Below are 23,563 nucleotides of genomic sequence, written 5' to 3' on the forward strand. Positions count from 1 at the left end.
CTGTGGGTGGTAGTGGACGCCATACAAATCCAGTGGATGGTATTGGACCCCATACCCTTCCTGTGGGTGGAAGTGATCCCCATACCCATCCTGTGGGTGGATGTGACCCCCATACCCATCCTGCGGGTGGTATTGGACCCCTTACCCACCTAACAGGTGGTATTGGACCCTATACCCATCCAATATTTGGTATAGTAGATACCATACCATGCTGTTTGCAGTAGTTTACCCCATAAACATTCCAACGTAACATCGTTTTCTGTTAGCGTTCCTACAAAACATTCTTTAAAGAAGTTTAAAGCACAAACTATGGTATAAAATATTGATTGGTGAAGCACTGTTATTCTATGTAATAATTTATAGTGCTTATTATAATTTACTAAGAACAACTAATATTTCTCAAAACAAAACTACGAGTCTTCAATAGGATATAGTTGATCTGTAATATTATAAGAGCATGGACAATAGAAGGTAAATTTCACAACCCATGTGGGACCTGAAAACTACAATTTTCATTATAATTGAACCAATCACGACTATTCTGCTATCTACGTTTATGGATGGGTACTGTGAGACGTAAATTGGTACGTGAGGAAGAGTTTGGGCCTTGGTAAAAAAGGTAACTGGGAATATATCACATATGTACTAAATCACATTCAACATATTGACTTTAAGCATTAAGTCATATATGTGCTGTCTTGTGTGAGAACGGGTTGCAGCCACTGGCCACACTGTCGCTACTCCAGCAGCCACTGGCCACACTGACGCCACACGAGCAGCCACTGGCCACACTGACGCTACACCAGCAGCCACTGGCCACACTGACGCCACACCAGTAGCCACTGGCCACACTGACGCCACTAGCTGAAGGAGCCAGACGTCATAGCACTAAAAAAAACACCACTTCATCAGTTAACTAAATTAAAATACAGTACCCAGTCCACTGAAAGGCCTAAACAAAGTCTTACCATAAATCTACAGATGATCAAAGACTTTGCGCACCCGGATTCCTTTGACAAAGTTTAAGGGTGCGTCCTGTTGATACCTTAGTTAGGTCAGGGATCCTTGTCAAGATGTTTGTGTTTTACTGATTGAAATTGAAATAAGTTTATTGAGATATAAATACACACAAAGGGATGATTGTTCTATTTCAGGATTCCAGTCATACCATAGGCTTTTAAACTCAACTCAGAAAGTGAAAGCTATTTGGCACTTAATTAAATATAATCAACTACGTTGATAAATAAGTGAAATATATTGCAGTTGTCTACAAATTAATTAAAGTACACATTTTGCAATAGATAAAATTACAATAATAAATGATATAATAACCAATCTTGTTATTGTTTATGATATAATTCATATGTGACAAGATATCATAATTAAAAGGTTAGGTTAAATTAACAGTACATAACCGTATCAGTGCATGCTACATTATACTTATCTTTAATTTTACCATTAGGTAATGAGATTTATTATCCGGCAGGTAAATGAAGGCAACACCATTATTTCCGGGTGTCCCCAAGTGGCAGAACACCTTAATGAACAATGAACCACTTGAAGAACACTGAGCCTATATTTTGTACTGAAGGAGTCAGATAAATCATACATCTTAACATGCACAGAGTTGGTTACAAAACTCTCATTCGGAATATTGTAGTACAGAGTATATAGAATACACTAATACTAAAGCAAAGGAAAAAAATTCGATTGAGTTACCTTACCAAACAAACGCATATATTTTCAACTAGTTCACAGAGCATGTGCATTTTATTGGGTAAGAATATGTTATGATTAATTAGGAAAGCCTAGCTTAGGTTAGGAAATTATCCAGAAGTGCTAAGCCAGCATGGCTATGTAACACTATTTAAGCAACACATTCAAAATTTCCTCAGTATTACTCCGGGTGCCTATATGGAAGCAGGCAATCATACGTGTACAAATGTCGAACGAGTGGGAATTACTGAGGAATTTACCAAAAGACCTGTCATGGTGGGAGGCAAATTTTCCCATGATCATCAAATCGGAACATTCTTCTAGGAAGTGTAGGCTGTAAGTGGAACAATGCAGTTTGAACAGTAAGCAGAAGGGTGTCTGTATATTTACTCTTTGACAATTCCTTCTTCTTGAGGTTATCTTGAGATGATTTCGGGGGCTTAGCGTCCCCGCGGCCCGGTCCTCGACCAGGCCTCCTTTTTGTTACACATCCCCAGGATGCAGCCCGTAGCAGCTGTCTATCTTCCAGCTACCTATTTACTGCTAGGTGAACAGGCGCATCAGGGTGAAAGAAACTCCGTCCATTTGTTTCTGACCCCACCGGGGATCGAACCCGGAACCTCAGGACTACGAATCCCAAGCGCTGTCCACTCAGCCCATTAGGCCCCTACGTCATTTAACATTTATGTCATGACGATGGTTTAGGTCACGTAACATTTTGGGTTGATGAACGTCATATTGAGTTTTTACTATAGAAATGTTAGAACATTTTTTTTTTTTTGCTTAAAATCTCTATACTTATCAGGAAATTTAACCTCTCTCTCTCTGACTATTATTCTCAGATAAAATATTCAAGCTTGTTACTATGCAAATAATATAATTCATTTGGCCTTGATGCGCCATCGCATCAAAAAAGCTTATTTAAAATGTTAAGTTTCAGGCTATTTGAGGGATTTTTCTTCATTAACCCATATTATTTTCTGTTTTCCCTGAGTCCTTCAAGAATTTTAAATGCAAAATGGAGGTGTAAATCTTTATATAAATTTTAGGAACTGATATTAATATCAGAATTTCATAAATTGTAAGTTCTGTAAATCAAAAACAAGTTTTTTTACCTAATGTTTGCGTTTAATAGAATTTCTTTATTATGCACCCCATACCCATCCCGTGGTGGTGGAAAGGGTTACAGAAGCACATAATGCTTCGTTTAGCTAAGCTAGTGACAATCTTGTGAAGCTAGTTACACAATTGAAAATAGTACATACACATGAACATATATCAACATACAGGTACACAAATACATATACATATCAATAACCTTTTTATATCACAAATGATGCAACAAGAGGCTCACAACAGTCACTATACAAGGCACTTTACATCTATGGTGAGTTACACAGTTACTAGTCTTGCTCCACACCCACCCAACTGGGCGGCAGCTTTACAGTCATGTCCAGGCTTCACCTACAGTAAACAAACTTTAGATACTTGGCTAAGATTTCTGGCAGTACATCTTTAAGAATGAAGTACTTACACATTTTTTATGTTTGCAAAGAAGAAACTTATACAATTATTTGCATTACAATATTTTAAGAAAGAATATTGACATACTCCGAGAGGGCCCATTTCTGTATGATCTGGGGTCGTGATCTCTAACTGGGCTTATTCCTTGTTGATAATCTGGGGTCGTCATCTCTAAACAGGGCTTATTCCGTGTTGTCATCTCTGATCATCTTATTCCGTGTCAAGTCATCTCTAACTGGGCTTATTCCGTGTTGATAATCTGGGGATCGTCATCTCTAACAGGGCTTATTCCGTGTTGATAATCTGGGGTCGTCATCTTTAACTGGGCTTATTCCTTGTTGATGATCTGGGGGTCTTCCAAGGGTTGTTTGGGTGGCCGAATCCTCTTGAAGAATCCCACCTGATAAAATGATGCCTTATTTAAATTTTCAGAAAATGTGAAGTAATTACTAAATTATATCTCATCGGACTATGCCTCTAGAGACACACACACACACACACACACACACACACACACACACACACACACACACACACACATACACACACATACACACACACACCTAAACCTAAATTTTTAGGGGGACCTAAATCATGGAGAGATAAATTGGGAATCAAGGAATCCCCATGGAGGGGACGAAACGTGGGGAACAAAATTAGTAGATGTTATAGACAGGAATTTCCTGACACAACATGTGAAGGAAGACACAAGGGAAAGAGGAGGAGATGCACCGAGCCTATTAGACCTGATTTTCACCCAGAACGTAGAAGATATCGAGAATTTAGAGCATGAAATACCTCTAGGGGCCAGTGACCATTGTGTCCTAGTCTTTGACTACATGATGGAATTCAAACTTATGACCATGGGACAAGAGATCTGGGAAAGGAGAGCTGACTACAGGAAAGGGGACTATATGAGGATAAGGGACTATCTGGGTGAAGTGCAGTGGGAGGAAGAAATTAGAGGAAAAACAGTCCAAGATATGATGGACCTAGTCATACAGAAATGCCAGGAGGCCGAAGAGAGATTTATACCAACGGTAAAGGGAAAAAATAAGAAGGAATATAATAACCCATGGTTTAATAGACAGTGTCAGGAAGCAAAAATGGCCAGCAGACGGGAGTGGAGGAAGTACAGAAGACAAGAACAGAGGACAGCAGAAGCAGATACAACAGAGCTAGGAACGATTACATTAACATAAGACGAACATCGGAAAGGGACTATGAGAACGATATTGCAATCAAAGCGAAAAAACAACCCAAGTTACTACACAGTCATATAAGAAGAAAAATGTCGGTGAACGACCAAGTGACAAGACTAAGGAAGACAGAGGGGGCATATACTGAAAGTGACAAGGAAATCTGCGAGGCACTGAATGCCAGTTTCCATGGAGTGTTCACTACCGAGCCTGAGCAGCTCCCATTGTTGGAAGGGGTTACCCTAGATGAAAGACTATCAGATATAGAGGTGACAGCAGAGGAGGTAATGAAACAGTTGACAACTCTAGATGCAACTAAAGCAGTTGGACCAGACAAAATATCACCGTGGATACTAAAAGAAGCAGCACAGGCCCTCAGCGTGCCTCTGGCAATGATCTTTAATGAGTCACTTATGTCAGGAGAATTGCCCAGTTGCTGGAAGAAGGCAAATGTCGTGCCGATCTTCAAGAAAGGAGATAGGGAGGAGGCACTTAACTACAGACCTGTATCACTGACAAGCATCCCCTGTAAAATACTGGAAAGAATAATTAGGCTGCGACTGGTTGCACACCTGGAGAACATTAGGTTTGTGAACAAACATCAACATGGGTTCTGGACAGGGAAATCGTGCCTAACAAACCTTCTGGAATTCTATGATAAAATAACGAGGATAAGACAGGACAGAGATGGTTGGGCAGACTGCATATTTCTGGACTGCCAAAAAGCCTTTGATACAGTACCGCACATGAGACTGCTGTTCAAGCTCGAGAGGCAGGCGGGGGTGGGGGGAAAGGTCCTAGAATGGATAAGGAACTACCTAACAGGAAGGAGCCAAAGAGTTACGGTAAGGGGCGAGAAGTCGGACTGGCGAACAGTAACAAGTGGAGTACCACAAGGATCGGTGCTGGGACCAATTCTATTTCTTGTATATGTTAACGACATGTTTACAGGCGTAGAGTACTACATGTCGATGTTTGCGGATGATGCAAAGTTGATGAGAAGAGTTGTGACAGATGAGGATTGCAGGATCCTCCAAGAGGACCTGAACAGATTGCAGAGATGGTCAGAGAAATGGCTACTAGAATTCAACACGAGCAAATGTAAAGTTATGGAAATGGGACTAGGAGATAGGAGACCAAAGGGACAGTACACAATGAAGGGGAACAGCCTACCTGTAACGACGCGTGAAAGAGACCTGGGGGTGGACGTAACACCTAATCTATCTCCTGAGGCACATATTAATAGGATAACGACAGCAGCGTACTCTACACTGGCAAAAGTTAGAACATCATTCAGAAACCTAAGTAAGGAGGCATTTAGGGCGCTTTACACTGCCTACGTAAGGCCAGTCATAGAGTATGCCGCCTCATCATGGAGTCCCCATCTGAAGAAGCATATAATGAAACTGGAAAAGGTTCAGAGGTTTGCAACGAGACTCGTCCCAGAGCTACGAGGGATGGGGTATGAAGAGCGCCTGAGGGAACTGTGCCTTACGACACTAGAAAGAAGAAGGGAGAGGGGGGACATGATAGGAACGTATAAGATACTCAGAGGAATTGACAGAGTGGACATAGACGAAATGTTCACACAGAATAGTAACAGAACGAGAGGACATGGATGGAAGCTTGAAACTCAGATGAGTCACAGAGATGTTAGGAAGTTTTCTTTTAGCGTGAGAGTAGTGGGGAAATGGAATGCACTTCAGGAACAGGTTGTGGAAGCAAATACTATTCATAATTTTAAAACCAGGTATGATAGGGAAATAGGACAGGAGTCATTGCTGTAAACAACCGATGCTCGAAAGGCGGGATCCAAGAGTCAATGCTCGATCCTGCAGACACAACTAGGTGAGTACACACACACACACACATACACATACACACACACACACACATGCACACACACACACAAACACACACACACACGGAAATGCACCTTACGACACTGGAAGACAGAAGAGTAAGGGGGGACATGATCACAACCTACAAAATCCTCAGGGGAATCAACCGGGTAAACAAGGATGAACTATTCAACACTGGAGGGACGCGAACAAGGGGACACAGGTGGAAGCTGAGTACCCAAATAAGCCACAGAGACATTAGAAAGAACTTTTTCAGTGTCAGAGTAGTTAGCAAATGGAATGCACTAGGAAGTGATGTGGTGGAGGCTGACTCCATACACAGAGTATGTGTATGGAGGAAGGGGCTCAAGGTCAATCACCAGCAGGGACGAGGAGGAGGACAGATTTATAGACAAATTAATAGGGAAATTTGTAGAGAGAAGGAGCGATTGGATGGAGGATCTAATCCAAGGGATAAAAAGCGAGTTATCTCAGCAAATACAGGATGCAGTAGAGGCAGAAACAGGAGCTTATGCTCTATATTCAGGAAAAGATTAGGAAGGGAAGATAGGACTGGGAGAGGGAATGTGCTCGGATCACAAACGAATTAGGAAGGATTAACAGCATGGCTAAGGACAGAGGATTAGTGGGGGATGAATTAGTGAGTGCGGTTGGGATGGGGAATCCGCAGGGGACAGGCTACCAGCATGAGAGTGCATTACTAAAGAGAAGGACCATTATAATACAAGGATGATTCGAATCTGGAGCACCAACAAGACGAGAAAGGATAGAGACGGAAAAATATGAATTGCATGAGATATTGAGATGTATTGGAGCAGGAATTGCAGAACACGAGGTGGATATCAGCCGTCAGGTTGGACCTTACAATTGTACCAAGAATAGACCTGTTCTGGTGCAATTCTCCAATGAGGAGGCTGTGGAGTACATAATGAGGAACAAGCATTTACTGAGAGGAAGTGAAACCCATTACAATGTGTTTATTGAGAAATTAATGACGAAAGATGAGCAAATAGCCCACAAGAATAGATGACAAGCACGACACCATACCCTATCAGGTAGCCTCACCTCCCAGGTCACCTCCCAGGTCACCTCTCAGGTCACCTCCTAGATAACATCCTCCCCAACTCAGCCCTCCTATACCTCCCCCCTGTCTCAGCCCCCCCCAAAACCTCCCTGCCACATCCCCCCAAAACCCCTCCTGCCCCTTCCACATTTGCACTTCCCCAACAACGCCCCTGCCCCTGCTACATCACACCTGTCAACGACCCCAGTGGGTCAAGCCATGCCCTCCCCAAACCCACCTTCCCATCCCCCCTCCCCTACTACCCCCTGCTTCTGCTACCCCATTGCCTTCAATACCATCTGCTCCATCCCAGCTTCCACTGCACCCCTCTTACACTCACCCCCAAACCCCACCCAACCCTCACCCCTCCTATGCACCTCCAGCCAACATTTAACCCCCTCACCTGTGCCCCCCTAACACCTTCCCCCATCTCCCTCTTCCCCCTGGGAAGCCGGCCGGCCGAGCGGACAGCACGCTGTACACGTGATCCTGTGGTCCCGGGTTCGATCCCGGGCGCTGGCAAGAAACGATGGGCAGAGTTTCTTTCACCCTATGCCCCTGTTACCTAGCAGTAAATAGGTACCTGGGAGTTAGTCAGCTGTCACGGGCTGCTTCCTGGGGGTGGAGGCCTGGTCGAGGACCAGGCCGCGGGGACACTAAAGCCCCAAAATCAATTCAAGATAACCTCAAGATAACCTCCCCTCTTCTATCCCAAAACCCCCACCTATCCCCGATTCCCCCCCCCCCTAACTAATATACCCTGTCTTCCACTCTCAGCACCCATGCGCCATTCTCCTCTCAGCCCTCTGCCCTCAATATCCCTCTCCCCCCCCCAACCTCTCAACCTCTATCTGACTCTCAGTCTCACTATTTCCCAACCCCCTTATGCCACTCCCTAACTTTAAGACCCATTATGCCCTTCCTACCCCCTAGATTCCCAGACCCCATTCGCCTACTAGGCACTCCCAGGCACCCCCTAGCACCCCCCCAGACACCCCCACAGCCCCCACTCACCCCCCAGACATCCCTTAGTACCCCCCAGACCCCCGGTGAAAGGGGGAACTATGGCACCAGAGTTTCCAAGAAGAGTCTCAAGGTTTGGTACACCAATGCTGATGGATTATCCAATAAAGCAGAAGAGATAAAAGAAAGAGTTAGTGAGGCAGACCCAGACATAGTGGCAATAGTGGAAACTAAAATAAATGGCATGATCTCGGATGCAATCTTTCCAGAGGGGTACCAGGTGATAAGAAAAGAAAGGACACAGAGACAGGGAGGAGGAGTGGCACTCCTAATAAAGCGGAAATGGAAGTTTGATGAGCTGGAAAATCCGGGTACCAATGAAAGCACGAACTCCATACATGGAACTTTGACAGTGGATGGGAAGAAGATTGTAATCTTGATACTCTACAATCCCCCACGAGACAGTAGAAGGCCCAGGCAGGAGTATGAGGACAGCAACAAGGCATGTATAGATGAACTGCAGAGGGCAGCAACTATAGCGCATAGAATGAGACCGAAGCTGCTGGTCATGGGGGACCTAAATCACAGAGAGATATATTGGGAAACGAGGAATTCCCATGGCGGGGAGGAGACCTGGGGAGCGAAGCTGCTAGACGTTACTGACAGGAATTTTCTAACACAGCATGTGAAGGAAGACACTTGGCAAAGAGGAGGAGATACGCCCAGCCTATTAGACCTCATTTTCACCCAGAATGTAGAAGACATTGAGCATTTGGAACATGAGATACCACTAGGAGTCAGTGACCATTGTGTCCTAGTCTTTGACTACATGATGGAGCTTAAAATTGTGACCAAAGGACAAGAGGTCCGAGAAAAGAGACTTGATTACAGGAAAGGGAACTACAGGAGGATAAGGGACTACCTGGGAGAAGTGCAGTGGGAGGAAGAAGTTAAAGAAAAAACAGTGCAAGATATGATGTACCAAGTCATATGGAAATGCAAGGAGGCTGAAGAGAGATTTATTCCAACAGTAAAGGCAAAAAGCAGGAGGGAGTATAATAACCCATGGTTTAATAGACAGTGTCAGGAAGCAAAAGTGAGAAGCAGGAGGGCGTGGAGGAAGTACAGAAGACAGATGTAACAGATGTAGATGTAACAGAGCTAGGAACGATTACATTAACATAAGACGGGTGTTGGAAAGAAATTATGAGAATGATATTGCAATCAAAGCGAAAAAGCAACCTAAATTACTACATAGCCATAGACAAGAGGAGTTGGATTTACAATTCCCGCTAATGACTTTTAGTAGTATTAATTTTACATTCAGCAATTTTTAATTTAGTGCAGTTCAAGTCCTAAGTAGTTCTCATCATAAAACTATCACTGCATTTTTTCCACACTAAATGAGAGACTATCAGATGTGGAAGTGACAACAGAGGAGGTAATGAAACAGCTAACAACACTGGATGAAACTAAAGCAGTTGGATCAGACACAGTATCACCGTGGATACTAAATGAGGCAGCGCAGGCCCTCAGCGTGCCTCTAGCAAGGATCTTTAATGAATCACTTATGAAGGGGAGTTGCCCAGTTGCTTAAAAAAGGCAAATGTGGTACCAATTTTCAAGAAAGGAGATAGGGAAGAGACACTTAACTACAGACCAGTATCACTGACAAGCATCCCCTGTAAAGTACTTGAAAGAGCAGTCAGTTTAAGGCTTGTTTCATAACCGATAAAGCTTCTGTAACTGCTTGCGTTTCAGTCTGAAGAAGATCATCTTCGGTTTGCTGGATAGGTTATATTTAGGTTAGAGTTGATTAGAATGGAGTTGGTGCCCAATCACTGTCCATCCACTGATCTTCGAGAGCGAGGGAAGGAAAACATGTCTTGTAGCAGTAAACCCCTCTTCAAAGCAATCATGAGGAGGATTGAAGGGAATTGGCTCCATGCTAGGTGGTCAGTGAGAGTGCCTTCAGTCCATTGCCATAACTTGTCGATTTCTCGCCATCCTTCTCGAGTTTCATATTAACACTTGTTATCTGTTTGATGCGACTTCCCAAAGAGAGGAAGGGATCTCTTAAGGGATGTCGGGTGACAGGACGTATACAGTAGATAGCAGTGCAGGTCTGAGTCTTTGTAGTACACTCTAGTTTGAAGTCGCCACTCCTAGTCCAGTTAGACACAGGTATCGTGAAAAGGCAATTATACAAATTCTGTATAATTTTTAATTCTGCAGAATGCAGAATTAAATTCAACTGTAAAACCAAGGTACGGATGGACACCATTAGCCCATGATGACCATACAAGATACCCTGCAAGCACAACTAGGTGACCACATACAGTATTTCTTCAATAAAAAATTAGTGAGAAAGATGAATTAATTAGCAAGACAATGTACATGTGGGTACCTCTATACACAGTTTCAAGTGTAAGAATGTTACATAAGAGGGTTGAGAATCATGCAATATACAACCGGCGACTGAAAGGCGAAGCCCAGAGCTGATCCTCACTCAACATGCACGCATAGGTGAGTACACACAGTTACACCCTCAAGCACACATGAGACAATCTGTAAAAGTAGTCGAGGAACAGGAAACAAATGCATCAGAATCGAGAAGTGGAAAAAACATTGAAGAATTCATAGTTTTCAAAGCTCAGGCTCAACCGGGACTTCAGGAATACTCTTGTAAGGTGCAACAACAATGCAAGGGGAGCCTGTATAGATGGTGAGATTTCTCACAAATTACAAACATGAAGTCAGTAAGAAGTGGCATCTGACAAAACCTATTACAGGAAGGTTCGGTTTGTCTTCATATTGCCTAGACTTCTAGAAAGCATCTAGCACTGTCCCACATAAGAGATTTTTTATTTATTATTATTTAGTATTTTTATGTACACGAGTTCTTTCATTCTTGTACAGCCACTAGCATGCATAGCGTTTTGGGCAGGTCTTTAATCCTAATTTTCTCCGAAAAAAGACCCGCCAAATCGTTTAAGAACCAGGTACCCATTCACTGCTGGGTCAACAGAGGCTACAATTAAGGATTGGCGCCCAGTCAATCCTCCCCAGTCTGGATATGAACCCAGGGAAAAACGCTCGCGAAGCGCCGGGCGAGTGTTTTACCACTGCGCCACTGACACTTTTTCTTAATATTATTTTCTACCACAGACGTGGTCACTTACCAGCACTTACCAGCATATATACATTTTGTTCTGTCCTCCTCCACAGAAGGCTAATGTAACCTACAAACATAAATACACAGATTTACGTCTGTCCTTCATAAACAGTGTTCGAGGTGTCTTTTTACACAGTGTGATTAACGTGTGTTTACAAAGGTGAAATATAATTTAACACAGGGACAGATAGCTCTACAAATTGGAAAACATTGCAGGTGTAACTCAGCTGGAGAGCAGTGGAACACCCAGACAATTCCTTTTATTTGTTGATAGGGACAAATGAATCAAAGTAGCCTAACCTACCAACTAACCTTGTACAGACCAGCTACGAGAGTTGCCAGAAGCAGGAGCCCACCGAGGGATGCCAGAACAAGCACCCAAACAGGGGTGCTGGGTACCTCTTGAGGCAGGGCCAGGAGGGTCCCAAGGACCATAGTCTGCACCAGAAGTGTCCCCGCCACCAGGCTCCTGCTGGGGGACTCCACCTCAGCCCTACACCACGACTCCAGTCTCACAGTGCCACTCATGCCCTGAAAAGGAGGCACTGGTGTGTGTTGGATCTCGTAAGGCTTCAGTGCTCTTAAACTCGAGGTAAGAGGTGCATACCTCGAAAGTGAAGATACATGTGTTGTGTCGCTGCCTGTGGCCACCTTATGAAAATAATCTCAGCCACTTCAAAAATAAACCACCTTAAAGTTTTATTTTGCTGAAATCGATGATTATATTTACTAACGAAATTAATTGGCAATAAAGTTTTAACTTTACTCCCAAAATAAAAAATAAATTAGAAGTTAGAAAGTTCACTAAGTGGCAGCAGGTGACGAGGACTCACCTTGAGGGAGGCAGGTGGAGAGAAGTGAGACAACCTGTCCTCTTAAAAATAACGTCGTCTTTGGCCGTTTGCCCGTATGGCCGAAAGTGGACGTAATTTGAAAATGAAAACAAATAAAATTAAATATGAGATTTTTTTTCAACAACAGTTCGTAAAGGGTCCTGTGATAGGTTAGGTGGGCAGGAAATTCTCATAAAGTTTCAAAACGTTATGAAAAACGTTAATTTAAAGTTTCCTCTCCTAACCTTTCCAAGTAAGCTGGACGACTCAAACAGAGAACGGGACAGTACGTCATTTTCGTGAGCCGATTTCATTTTAAATTACGTCCACTTTTGGCCATAGTGCGCATACGAGCCAAAAGCGATATTATTTTTAAGAGGACGGGTTACAACACACCTTGAGGGCGGCAGGTGGCGAGGACTCACCTTGAGGGCGGCAGGTGGCGAGGACTCACCTTGAGGGCGGCAGGTGGCGAGGACTCACCTTGAGAGCGGCAGGTGGCGAGGACTCACCTTGAGAGCGTCAGGGATGATAACTGCTTCCAGGTGTATGGTGACCTTCCCCTCGCGCCTCACATTGCTCACCTCGCACCTGATAAACACAAGACAAGCTCAGCGTCGTCACTTCTAATCACTACGTGTTTCTAAAGTTGTAGAATGCTCCACAAGTGCTTTCAAACATTCACTCATTTCAAAATTGAAAAAGCTGCAAGCTAGCAATATTGAAAATTTAGAATGCTTCACTATTTTCTTCCAGTCCCCCTTCAACAGTTAACAAGTTTATGGCAGATATTATTGTTCATGGAATATAACATCATTCATGGAAAATATTATCGTTCAAAGAAGATATCTTTATATACAGAACATATCATCGTTTAAGGAACGTGATCATCGGTCATGGAAGATATCATCTGTGACGATGTTAATGCTATCTGTTGACCGTACCTGACCCCATTTACTGTTCCCTGGTGGAAAGCTGTAATCTTACTGACACCTGTGTAGTTTCGTTCTTACTACACAATAATGTTTCCTCAGACGTCATGTGGGGGTACCTAGGACAGCAAAAGGCAGTCCACCAGGAGTGGCCAGCAAGGGCAGTCCTGAATGCAAGACTTGTTTCGGCGGGAACAAGTAGGGCCTGGTCGTCGGAGACAGGGAATTGTCTATGGTAGCCTGCGAGCGATTGGTGATTGGGACGACATATCCCGGGGTGGCCCAGTTGTGTTAATAGAAGGAATTAGCGTCCATCTTTCCTCCAAGTTAAGATTTGTTAGAGGTGAAGCCTTTAGAGGAAGCCAGTGATCGTTAGACACTGATGACACTGTGTAGGACTGGCCCATGAATTGCTGAGGAAGGAGGACTCGCCGTGATAGAAGATCGCAGCAATTTTTTTATGGTATCCTGTGTAAACGTGACACACATACAGTGTTATCTGTGCTGTATACATATAAATATTGCCCGAAACGCATTGCGTAATAGTGGCTTTAGGCATTGTATGTACTAGCTCTATCTATATATCAATCCATTAATGTAACATCACTTGTATGTATATACCTTACCTGAATAAACATCTGAATATATATATATATATATATATATATATATATATATATATATATATATATATATATATATATATATATATATATATATATATATATATATATATATATATATATATATATATATATATATATATATATATATATATGTCGTACCTAGTAGCCAGAACGCACTTCTCGGCCTACTATTCAAGGCCCGATTTGCCTAATAAGCCAAGTTTTCCTGAATTAATATAGCTTCTCTAATTTTTTTCTTATGAAATGATAAAGCTACCCATTTCATTATGTATGAGGTCAATTTTTTTTTTATTGGAGTTAAAATTAACGTAGATATATGACCAAACCTAACCAACCCTACCTAACCTAACCTATCTTTATAGGTTAGGTTAGGTTAGGTAGCCGAAAAAGTTAGGTTAGGTTAGGTTAGGTAGGTTAGGTAGTCGAAAAATAATTAATTCATGAAAACTTGGCTTATTAGGCAAATCGGGCCTTGCATAGTAGGCTGAGAAGTGCGTTCTGGCTACTAGGTACGACATATATATATATATATATATATATATATATATATATATATATATATATATATATATATATATATATATATATATATATATATATATATATATATATGTAATGGGAGTATATAGTTGTACATAAGATTGAAGTACACGTGGAGATGGTTTTGTTTGCGTTGTTTACCCTCCCCCATTCCCATTGGATTGTCTATTACTGCTCAGTTCTTAATAACTTAACACTGACTTGGGGTTGGATCTGATAGGAAGAGACACTAAGGCCATATAGAAAGTTGAATTAAAAGAACCCGGTTACTGGCTAAGTGAGGCCGTAACATCATCCTTCATGGAACATATCATAGTTCACAAAGATGTTATCCTAATATAAGTTGACCTAACCAAACTTAAAGTAAACCAAGCTTGACTTATCCTAATTTTATGTAACCTAATCTAACTTAACCTAAGTTAACTTGACCCAAACTTACTTAATCTATCCTAACTAACCTAATTTATTTTAACCTTGCTTAACCTAAACTAACAGCATATTTCAAACTTAACTTATCCTAAACTTACTTTACCTAAATTAACTTATCCTAAACATACTTAACCCAATCTAACTTTCTCAATTATATTGCTTTACTATAAAAATTAACCAACTTAATGTATTTTACTATTATTTGACAGCAAGTCGAGGTTAACATTTAAACAAAAATAGAAACTGCAAACTTCTGAATTCTCTGAACAAACATAATATTACTGTAATATATCAACGATATTACATGGACAGATATTTCTGTGTCTAGTCTTAAAAATCTTCATCAGAAAATGTGATTATATTCCACCATTTATGAACCTTTTTTCTTAGACCCAATACCAAACTGTATTTCGATAGTCATATTTGAGGTAATATAGATAGGGCAGTTTTGCAAGGATGAAAGACAAACTACAAATGGCCGTATGTTTACACTGCAATCTATATGAATAAAAATGTAAATGTTCGCTTGTTCAAAAACACTAATATCCGAAAGTTCTACACCGATTGCTTTGAAATTTTGACTCAACGTTCTATTCGCACATGAGCGTGTTTTTATATAACTACTATATAGATCTCACGTCTGTGACAGGTAAAAACATGTATTTTTTTAAAAACTGTGTTTTTCAAGTGAGTTTTCATGTGAGGGAAATCTCTGAAACCTCTTTACCAATTGCTTTGAAATTTTGACTATACGTTGCAGTCAAATATGCACATGTTTATATATATATCTACTATATACATGCCACACCTGTGACAGGTAAAAACATTTTTTTTTAAAAAACAGCATCATCTGTTGCACATAAAAGTAACACACGCTTTACTAAATATGTTACGATTCCATTTCAATGTTTCCGATTGCATTGATAAATTGAATTTTCATAGATTTCGATTTATTTTCATTTTGATTTAATTACTTTGTGTGACATTGCATTGGAATTGAGCTGTGTTATTTACCATACCGTTCATTTTGTGAGTATAGTTTATTTTTATACTTTTTCATTGTTTTTCATTTCGTTTTTTTAACTGTTCTTATTTTTCAGTGATGGGAACATCAGATCATTTGGGAACGCATCAGACAAGTAAGTGGGGAATAGTGGGGAGGATGAGAGGATGGGAGTGGGGGATGGTGGGGAGGACGAGGGGATGGGGGAGTGGAGAATGGTGGGGAAGACAAGGGGACAGGGGAGTGGGGAAGATGATGGGACAGGTGAGTGGGGGGATGGTAGGGAGGACAAGAGGGGACGGTGGGGGGGGGATATTGAGGAGGACGAGGGGACAGGGAAGTAGGGAATGATTGGGAGGACAAGGGAATGGGGGACGGGGGAATGGTCAGGAGGACACGGGGGGCAGGGGAGGGTTACTGTGACTCAGATAGTGAGCGAGAATTTTTTTCTTAGTAAACCAGTTGCAGTCATTTGCCCCATTTCTATCTCAACTGTAGTGCTAGAAGCACTAGTCTGGGTGTGGGGGTGTAGTAGCACTAGTCTGGGTGTGGGGGTGTAGTAGCACTAGTCTGGGTGTGGGGGTGTAGTAGCACTAGTCTGGTGTGGGGGTGTAGTAGCACTAGTCTGGTGTGGGGGGTGTAGTAGCACTAGCCTGGGTGTAGGGGGTGTAGTAGCACTAGTCTGGGTGTGAGGGTGTAGTAGCACTAGTCTGGGTGTGGGGGTGTAGTAGCACTAGTCTGGGTGTGGGGGGCGTAGTAGCACTAGTCTGGGTGTGGGGGTGTAGTAGCACTAGTCTGGGTGTGGGGGTGTAGTAACACTAGTCTGGTGTGGGGGGTGTAGTAGCACTAGTCTGGGTGTGGGGGTGTAGTAGCACTAGTCTGGGTGTGGGAGTGTAGTAGCACTAGTCTGGGTGTGGGGGTGTAGTAGCACTAGTCTGGGTGTGGGAGTGTAGTAGCACTAGTCTGGGTGTGGGGGTGTAGTAGCACTAGTCTGGGTGTGGGGGTGTAGTAGCACTAGTCTGGGTGTGGGGGTGTAGTAACACTAGTCTGGTGTGGGGGTGTAGTAGCACTAGTCTGGGTGTGGGGGTGTAGTAACACTAGTCTGGTGTGGGGGTGTAGTAACACTAGTCTGGTGTGGGGGTGTAGTAACACTAGTCTGGTGTGGGGGTGTAGTAGCACTAGTCTGGATGTGGGGGTGTAGTAACACTAGTCTGGTGTGGGGGTGTAGTAGCACTAGTCTGGGTGTGGGGGTGTAGTAGCACTAGTCTGGTGTGGGGGTGTAGTAGCACTAGTCTGGGTGTGGGGGTGTAGTAACACTAGTCTGGTGTGGGGGTGTAGTAGCACTAGTCTGGGTGTGGGGGTGTAGTAACACTAGTCTGGTGTGGGGGTGTAGTAGCACTAGTCTGGGTGTGGGGGTGTAGTAGCACTAGTCTGGGTGTGGGGGTGTAGTAGCACTAGTCTGGTGTGGGGGATGTAGTAGCACTAGTCTGGGTGTGGGGGTGTAGTAACACTAGTCTGGGTGTGGGGGTGTAGTAGCACTAGTCTGGTGTGGGGGGTGTAGTAGCACTAGTCTGGGTGTGGGGGTGTAGTAGCACTAGTCTGGTGTGGGGGTGTAGTAGCACTAGTCTGGGTGTGGGGGTGTAGTAGCACTAGTCTGGTGTGGGGGGTGTAGTAGCACTAGTCTGGCTGTGGGGGTGTAGTAGCACTAGTCTGGTGTGGGGGATGTAGTAGCACTAGTCTGGGTGTGGGGGTGTAGTAACACTAGTCTGGGTGTGGGGGTGTAGTAGCACTAGTCTGGTGTGGGGGTGTAGTAGCACTAGTCTGGTGTGGGGGATGTAGTAGCACTAGTCTGGGTGTGGGGGTGTAGTAGCACTAGTCTGGGTGTGGGGGTGTAGTAGCACTAGTCTGGTGTGGGGGTGTAGTAGCACTAGTCTGGGTGTGGGGGTGTAGTAGCACTAGTCTGGGTGTGGGGGTGTAGTAACACTAGTCTGGTGTGGGGGATGTAGTAGCACTAGTCTGGGTGTGGGGGTGTAGTAGCACTAGTCTGGGTGTGGCGGTGTAGTGGCATTAGTCTGGTGTGGGGGTGTAGTAGCACTAGTCTGGGTGTGGGGGTGTAGTAGCACTAGTCTGGGTGTGAGGAGGGTGTAGTAGCACTAGTCTGAGTGTGGGGGGGTGTTGTAGCACTAGTCTGGGTGTGGGGGTGTAGTAGCACTAGTCTGGATGTGGGGGTGTAGTAGCACTAGTCTGGGTGTGGGGGTGTAGTAGCACTAGTCTGGGTGTGGGGGTGTAGTAGCACTAGTCTGGGTGTGGGGGGTGTAGTAGCACTAGTCTGAGTGTGGGGGTGTAGTAGTACTAGTCTGGGTGTGGGGGTGTAGTAGCACTAGTCTGGGTGTGGGGGTGTAGTAACACTAGTCTAGGTGTGGGAGTGTAGTAGCACTAGTCTGGGTGTGGGGGTGTAGTAGCACTAGTCTGGGTGTGGGGGTGTAGTAGCACTAGTCTGGGTGTGGGGGTGTAGTAGCACTAGTCTGGGTGTGGGGAGGGTGTAGTAGCACTAGTCTGGGTGTGGGGGTGTAGTGGCACTAGTCTGGGTGTGGGGGTGTAGTAGCACTAGTCTGGGTGTGGGGGTGTAGTAGCACTAGTCTGGGTGTGGGGAGGGTGTAGTAGCACTAGTCTGGGTGTGGGGGTGTAGTAGCACTAGTCTGGGTGTGGGGGGTGTAGTAGCACTAGTCTGAGTGTGGGGGTGTAGTAGCACTAGTCTGGGTGTGGGGGTGTAGTAGCACTAGTCTGGGTGTGGGGGTGTAGTAGCACTAGTCTGGGTGTGGGGGTGTAGTAGCACTAGTCTGGGTGTGGGGGTGTAGTAACACTAGTCTAGGTGTGGGAGTGTAGTAGCACTAGTCTGGGTGTGGGGGTGTAGTAGCACTAGTCTGGGTGTGGGGGTGTAGTAGCACTAGTCTGGGTGTGGGGGTGTAGTAGCACTAGTCTGGGTGTGGGGGTGTAGTAACACTAGTCTGGGTGTGGGAGTGTAGTAGCACTAGTCTGGGTGTGGGGGGTGTAGTAGCACTAGTCTGGGTGTGGGGGTGTAGTAACACTAGTCTGGGTGTGGGAGTGTAGTAGCACTAGTCTGGGTGTGGGGGGTGTAGTAGCACTAGTCTGGTGTGGGGGTGTAGTAGCACTAGTCTGGGTGTGGGAGTGTAGTAGCACTAGTCTGGGTGTGGGGGGTGTAGTAGCACTAGTCTGGTGTGGGGGTGTAGTAGCACTAGTCTGGGTGTGGGGGTGTAGTAGCACTAGTCTGGGTGTGGGGGTGTAGTAGCACTAGTCTGGGTGTGGGGGTGTAGTAGCACTAGTCTGGGTGTGGGGGTGTAGTAACACTAGTCTGGGTGTGGGGGTGTAGTAGCACTAGTCTGGGTGTGGGGGTGTAGTAGCACTAGTCTGGGTGTGGGGGTGTAGTAACACTAGTCTGGGTGTGGGGGTGTAGTAACACTAGTCTGGGTGTGGGGGTGTAGTAGCACTAGTCTGGGTGTGGGGGGTAGAGTTGATAGTCCAGGCTGTGGAAATATGCACCAATTGTCGTCGTGACCAAGTGTATTCTTAGTCTCGAAGGTGACCTTATTTTTTTCCATATTCCTCAAAACTGTTTCTGTACAGGTGAGCTCTTTAGTAAAAGTTATTAAAGCCTTAGAATCTATATGTCATATAACAGGTCTTACATAAACGTCTGGGAAACCTAAACATATGATCTCTTTCGAAAAGTGGCTAACTATCCCTTTGTTAAGATACTTATTACACTTTCATCCACAGGAGGGCTAGGCCTAAGTGGAAAGGATGCTCCGGCATTTCTAATGAGTTCCACACCCCTTTGTAGTTATTACAAAGGTTCATTCCGGATACCAAGGATTGTATAACTCTCTCTCTCTCTCTCTCTCTCTCTCTCTCTCTCTCTCTCTCTCTCTCTCTCTCTCTCTCTCTCTCTCTCTCTCTCTCTCTCTCTCTCTCTCTCTCTTTCAGTCTCTCTTAAAATGCAGTATTACGAAAAGATTAAAACTGTTAAAAAGTCTACAGAAAACAAATCCCCACTTTTAGACTCAAAATCGAAGTGGGGGGCGGTTACGGTCGGAGCTGATAGTTCTTAAACAGTTCGAATGTGATCGATTCCCGATTACGACTTCACCATGACAGTCACACACCCCATCAGTGTCATCTTGAAAAGTTTTGTGAAGCTAGAGCCAATCACTTCAACAACACAGAGAGTAAATAAATGTTTAGTAAACAGGAACAGGTATTCAGCGAACTAAACAGCCTTATAGCTCACGCATGCAACAATCTTAAGTAACAAATGAAAAGGTAAATATATCATTATAATAGCATATATATCTGTAAATAACATTGTAATTATCATTATTATTAGTAGTAGTAATTAGCATTATTAGTGTCTTAATTCCAATATTGTTATGCAACGTATTATAACTACACAGCTGGCACTATTACCTGTACAAGGAGCACTCAAAGCTATGGCAAGAGACGACCGGGCCGTCAGTGTCGCCCTCAGGAGGCCCCAGGCTGGTTCCTGATGGTGACTGGAGGAGAGTGTGACACTGGTAGGTCGCTCCTGGCGGCACCGTCAGCGTCGGCGCCCCCTTCAGGCGGGAGAATGGTGCCTCAGCCGTCCGGTTTCTCACAGGCCAATAAATATCGACCTAAAAGAGGGGGATGTTGTAGAATCATGAGCCTGAAGGAGGTATTGAATGGTACACGACATGGAAAGAGTACAGGACCTGCAGCAAGCGCTGCTGTTCGTTGTTTAAAAGTTCTCTAACTTTTCTCTGCACGATTCGCAACACAGAACACGAACACCAGGTTTTGGACAGGAGCGAGCGGCCTCGCACCACTTACCACCCTTCCCTTGCTTCCACATCGTGTCTGATGTACACTTAAAGCTTTAAAACATAGATATAGCACGCCTTACTAACAGAAAAATTGGTTTATTGTACATTGAACCGGTGGAAAAAAATCAACTGTAACACCGTGGTTAATCATCCGGGATGTATATCTCAAGCTTTGTCAGGGTTACAAGTTCGCTCAAGCAGCTACATAGCACAGCTTCAGCACAGAAATGATTACTGGAATTATGACCAAGGATACAAGACTATAAGCAGAGATCTCCTCCCCTCTTAACTGTGAGCGCCCCCCTCCCTGTTCAGTCCGTTGACGCCGTGAGGAGGGCTTAGTGGGCGGCTGCCGGAGTGTGATGCTCCTTGGGACTCTGTCCCAAGGGGACAGAGTCCCCCATAAAAGAACTCTTTCCTTTTCTAGCCTTGTGCTCCTGCTGCCGTCCTCTCCAATTGTGCTGAGTATCTTTTCCTTTTCCTTCTGTTTCGTTTTTCTCCCTCCTCTTCTCCTATCTGCTTGTCGTTTCCTGCCGACCTTTTGCTTGTTTTGGTTCTTTCTTTGGACTTCTTCTATTTTGACGCCCGGGTGCTTGAGGAGGCATACTCTTGCACCCGTAGAACTGTTGTACCCGACGTCTCGAGCGAGGGGAACCTTTTATTGTCAATCCCCCTTTCGTCACTGAACCCGATCTCGACGGACTGTCGGTTCTTAAGGTGGCGTTTGTGGGGCGTATACTCACGACGCACCCTTAGGAGGCCCTGGCATGATCGGCGATAGCTTCTTGTTGGGTGTCCTGCCTCTAATTGTGGCTCCATGGTGGGTGTGGGGGCACATTCGTGAATGAATGTTGATTTTTCGTAGCAATGATATCTACTGTTTCTCCTTTACCTTTTCAGGTTCGTGGGGTGGGCGACCAAGCCCCCGAGTCGGTCGTGTTGGAAGACCTGGCTCTGTAGCCTCCGCTGCATTGGGTCCCGACCTTGCGCCTCAATTGGCCTCTCTGACTCCTCCCCTCAGCTCCCCTCCCTCCTCTGTGGTTGTGTCGAGCCCCAAGCCCCCAGTGGTGACTACCTCGTCCCCTGCCACGGCTCCATCTCTAGTTGTAACTACTGCGCCTTTTAACCCCTCTCTCTCTGGGGGTTCTAACCGCTGTCTTCATCATGGCCGCCCTTTCTCGATTCCTTCCCGTTCTGATACCTATCAAGCTTTGTTTGGTCCCGCTTCGTGGGCCAAATATTTTGATCTCCTCCCTCTTGATTCTGTGCCTCCTGACGATTTCTTCCTCCATAGACATCTCGTTGATTCCGTGGATGCCTCTGTTACTTTCAACCTCACTCGTCTCGGTACACGTGTCATTGCTGCTCCTTCTCAGGATGCAGCTTCCCGCTTGGCTGCATTATCCTGCCTTGGAGAGACCCCTATTCGGGTCTCAAAGAACGTTCAGTTGAACGCCAGTGTTGGCACTATTCTCATCCCGCCCCATGTTGCGACCGGTGTTCGGGATCTGCGAGACTGCCACGACGATATTCGACATATCCTTGATGCCCTGGGCCATTCTATTCTCCAGGTGGACACGTTTACTCGTCCCCCCTCGTGGTAGTCGCCGTCAACCCCTTCGGGTTGTGAAGATTACCTTTGATGGTCGGATCCTTCCACCCTCTGTCATTCTTGCTGGTGCTAGGTGCTCTGTCCAGGAGTACATTCCTTCTCCTAGGCTCTGTAACAAGTGCTGGAGGTTTGGGCATGGTGCCCTCCGCTGCTCTGTGACTGTCTCTCTCTGTCCTTTGTGTGGTGGCGAAGGTCACTCTAAGTCAGAGTGCACTTCTCCCCGAGCTCGTTGCCTCAACTGCGGTGAGGCCCATCCTACCTTCTCCCGTGCGTGTGTCCATTACAAGCTTGAGGCAGCCGTCCTCAACTTGAAGCACTGGGAGCGTTTATCTTTTCCTGAGGCGAGGCGCCAGGGCTCCCGCCTTATGCTAATTTCTCTTATGCTCGTGTGTTGCACTCTTCTTCTCCTCATTCTTCCCACCTTCCTCAGACTCGCAACCGTTTCCGGGCCTTGGACCCTGATACGCCCACTGCCCCCTCCTCTGTCCCTTTGAGTTCTGTCCCGAAGGATCCACCTCCTGGTCCTCTGTCTGGGGTTCCCCTCCTTTCTATCCGGTCTGTCTTGTCTCCTGTGTCTTCTTCCTCCTTCCCATCCTTCCCCTCCGTCTCTTGACTCTCCCCACCGCCTGTCGGTGCGGGCTGATGTCCATCGCTCTCCAAACGGTCGTCGCGTGTGCTCTTGTTTGGCTTCTCCTGTTGAGACGCTAGAATCCGTTGCCCAATACGTAGTTGCTGGGACGCCTGTCTCTTTACGTCAGAAGCGTAAGCCTGGCTCCTCTCCTTCCTCCTTCCCGGCAGGTAAGAAGATTTCGCTTTCCTCATCGGCCCCTACTTCTGCCTCTATCGCTCCTTCCCCTCCCATTTCGGTGATTGCGCCCCCTGTTCCTGCTATGGAGGTTTCTTTGGCCCCCGCTTCCCTCTCGGTTGCTGCCCTAGCTGAGGTGCGCTCCCCTCTTTCTACCCTCCCTCTTCTTGCTGCTGTCCTTGACTACTCCTCTCCATTGTCTCCTCCTCTTCCTCCTCCTCCGGACCCCCCCCCCCCCCCTCTGGTCTGTTCTCCCGCTTCCTTTCCTCCATCTTTGCTCAGTTTACCTATGCCCCCTAACCCTGACTTTACTGACCCTGATCCCGACCCTGATATTCTTTAACGTGCTATATTGCTCTTTCGCCTTTGTTTCTTCT

At 45.1% G+C, this 23,563-nt stretch overlaps 1 protein-coding gene across 3 annotated transcripts in view; it reads right to left on the bottom strand.

The window, feature by feature from the left end:
• Positions 1-1,091: 1,091 nt before the first annotated feature.
• Positions 1,092-23,563, bottom strand: part of LOC123746350 (integrin alpha-5) — a 161,650-nt gene continuing 139,178 nt past the window's right edge. For all 3 annotated transcript variants that reach the window (XM_045727813.2, XM_069314766.1, XM_045727810.2), the window contains 4 exons: positions 20,372-20,580; positions 12,848-12,926; positions 11,815-12,033; positions 1,092-3,640 (listed from right to left, as the gene is read on the bottom strand). In XM_045727813.2, coding sequence (XP_045583769.1) covers positions 3,569-3,640; positions 11,815-12,033; positions 12,848-12,926; positions 20,372-20,580 — 579 coding nt within the window. In that variant the 3' untranslated portion in view covers positions 1,092-3,568. The remainder of the gene's footprint in view (positions 3,641-11,814; positions 12,034-12,847; positions 12,927-20,371; positions 20,581-23,563) is intronic.

Source organism: Procambarus clarkii, chromosome 80 (assembly GCF_040958095.1).
Source record: "Procambarus clarkii isolate CNS0578487 chromosome 80, FALCON_Pclarkii_2.0, whole genome shotgun sequence".
In the NCBI taxonomy this organism is placed as follows: domain Eukaryota; kingdom Metazoa; phylum Arthropoda; class Malacostraca; order Decapoda; family Cambaridae; genus Procambarus; species Procambarus clarkii.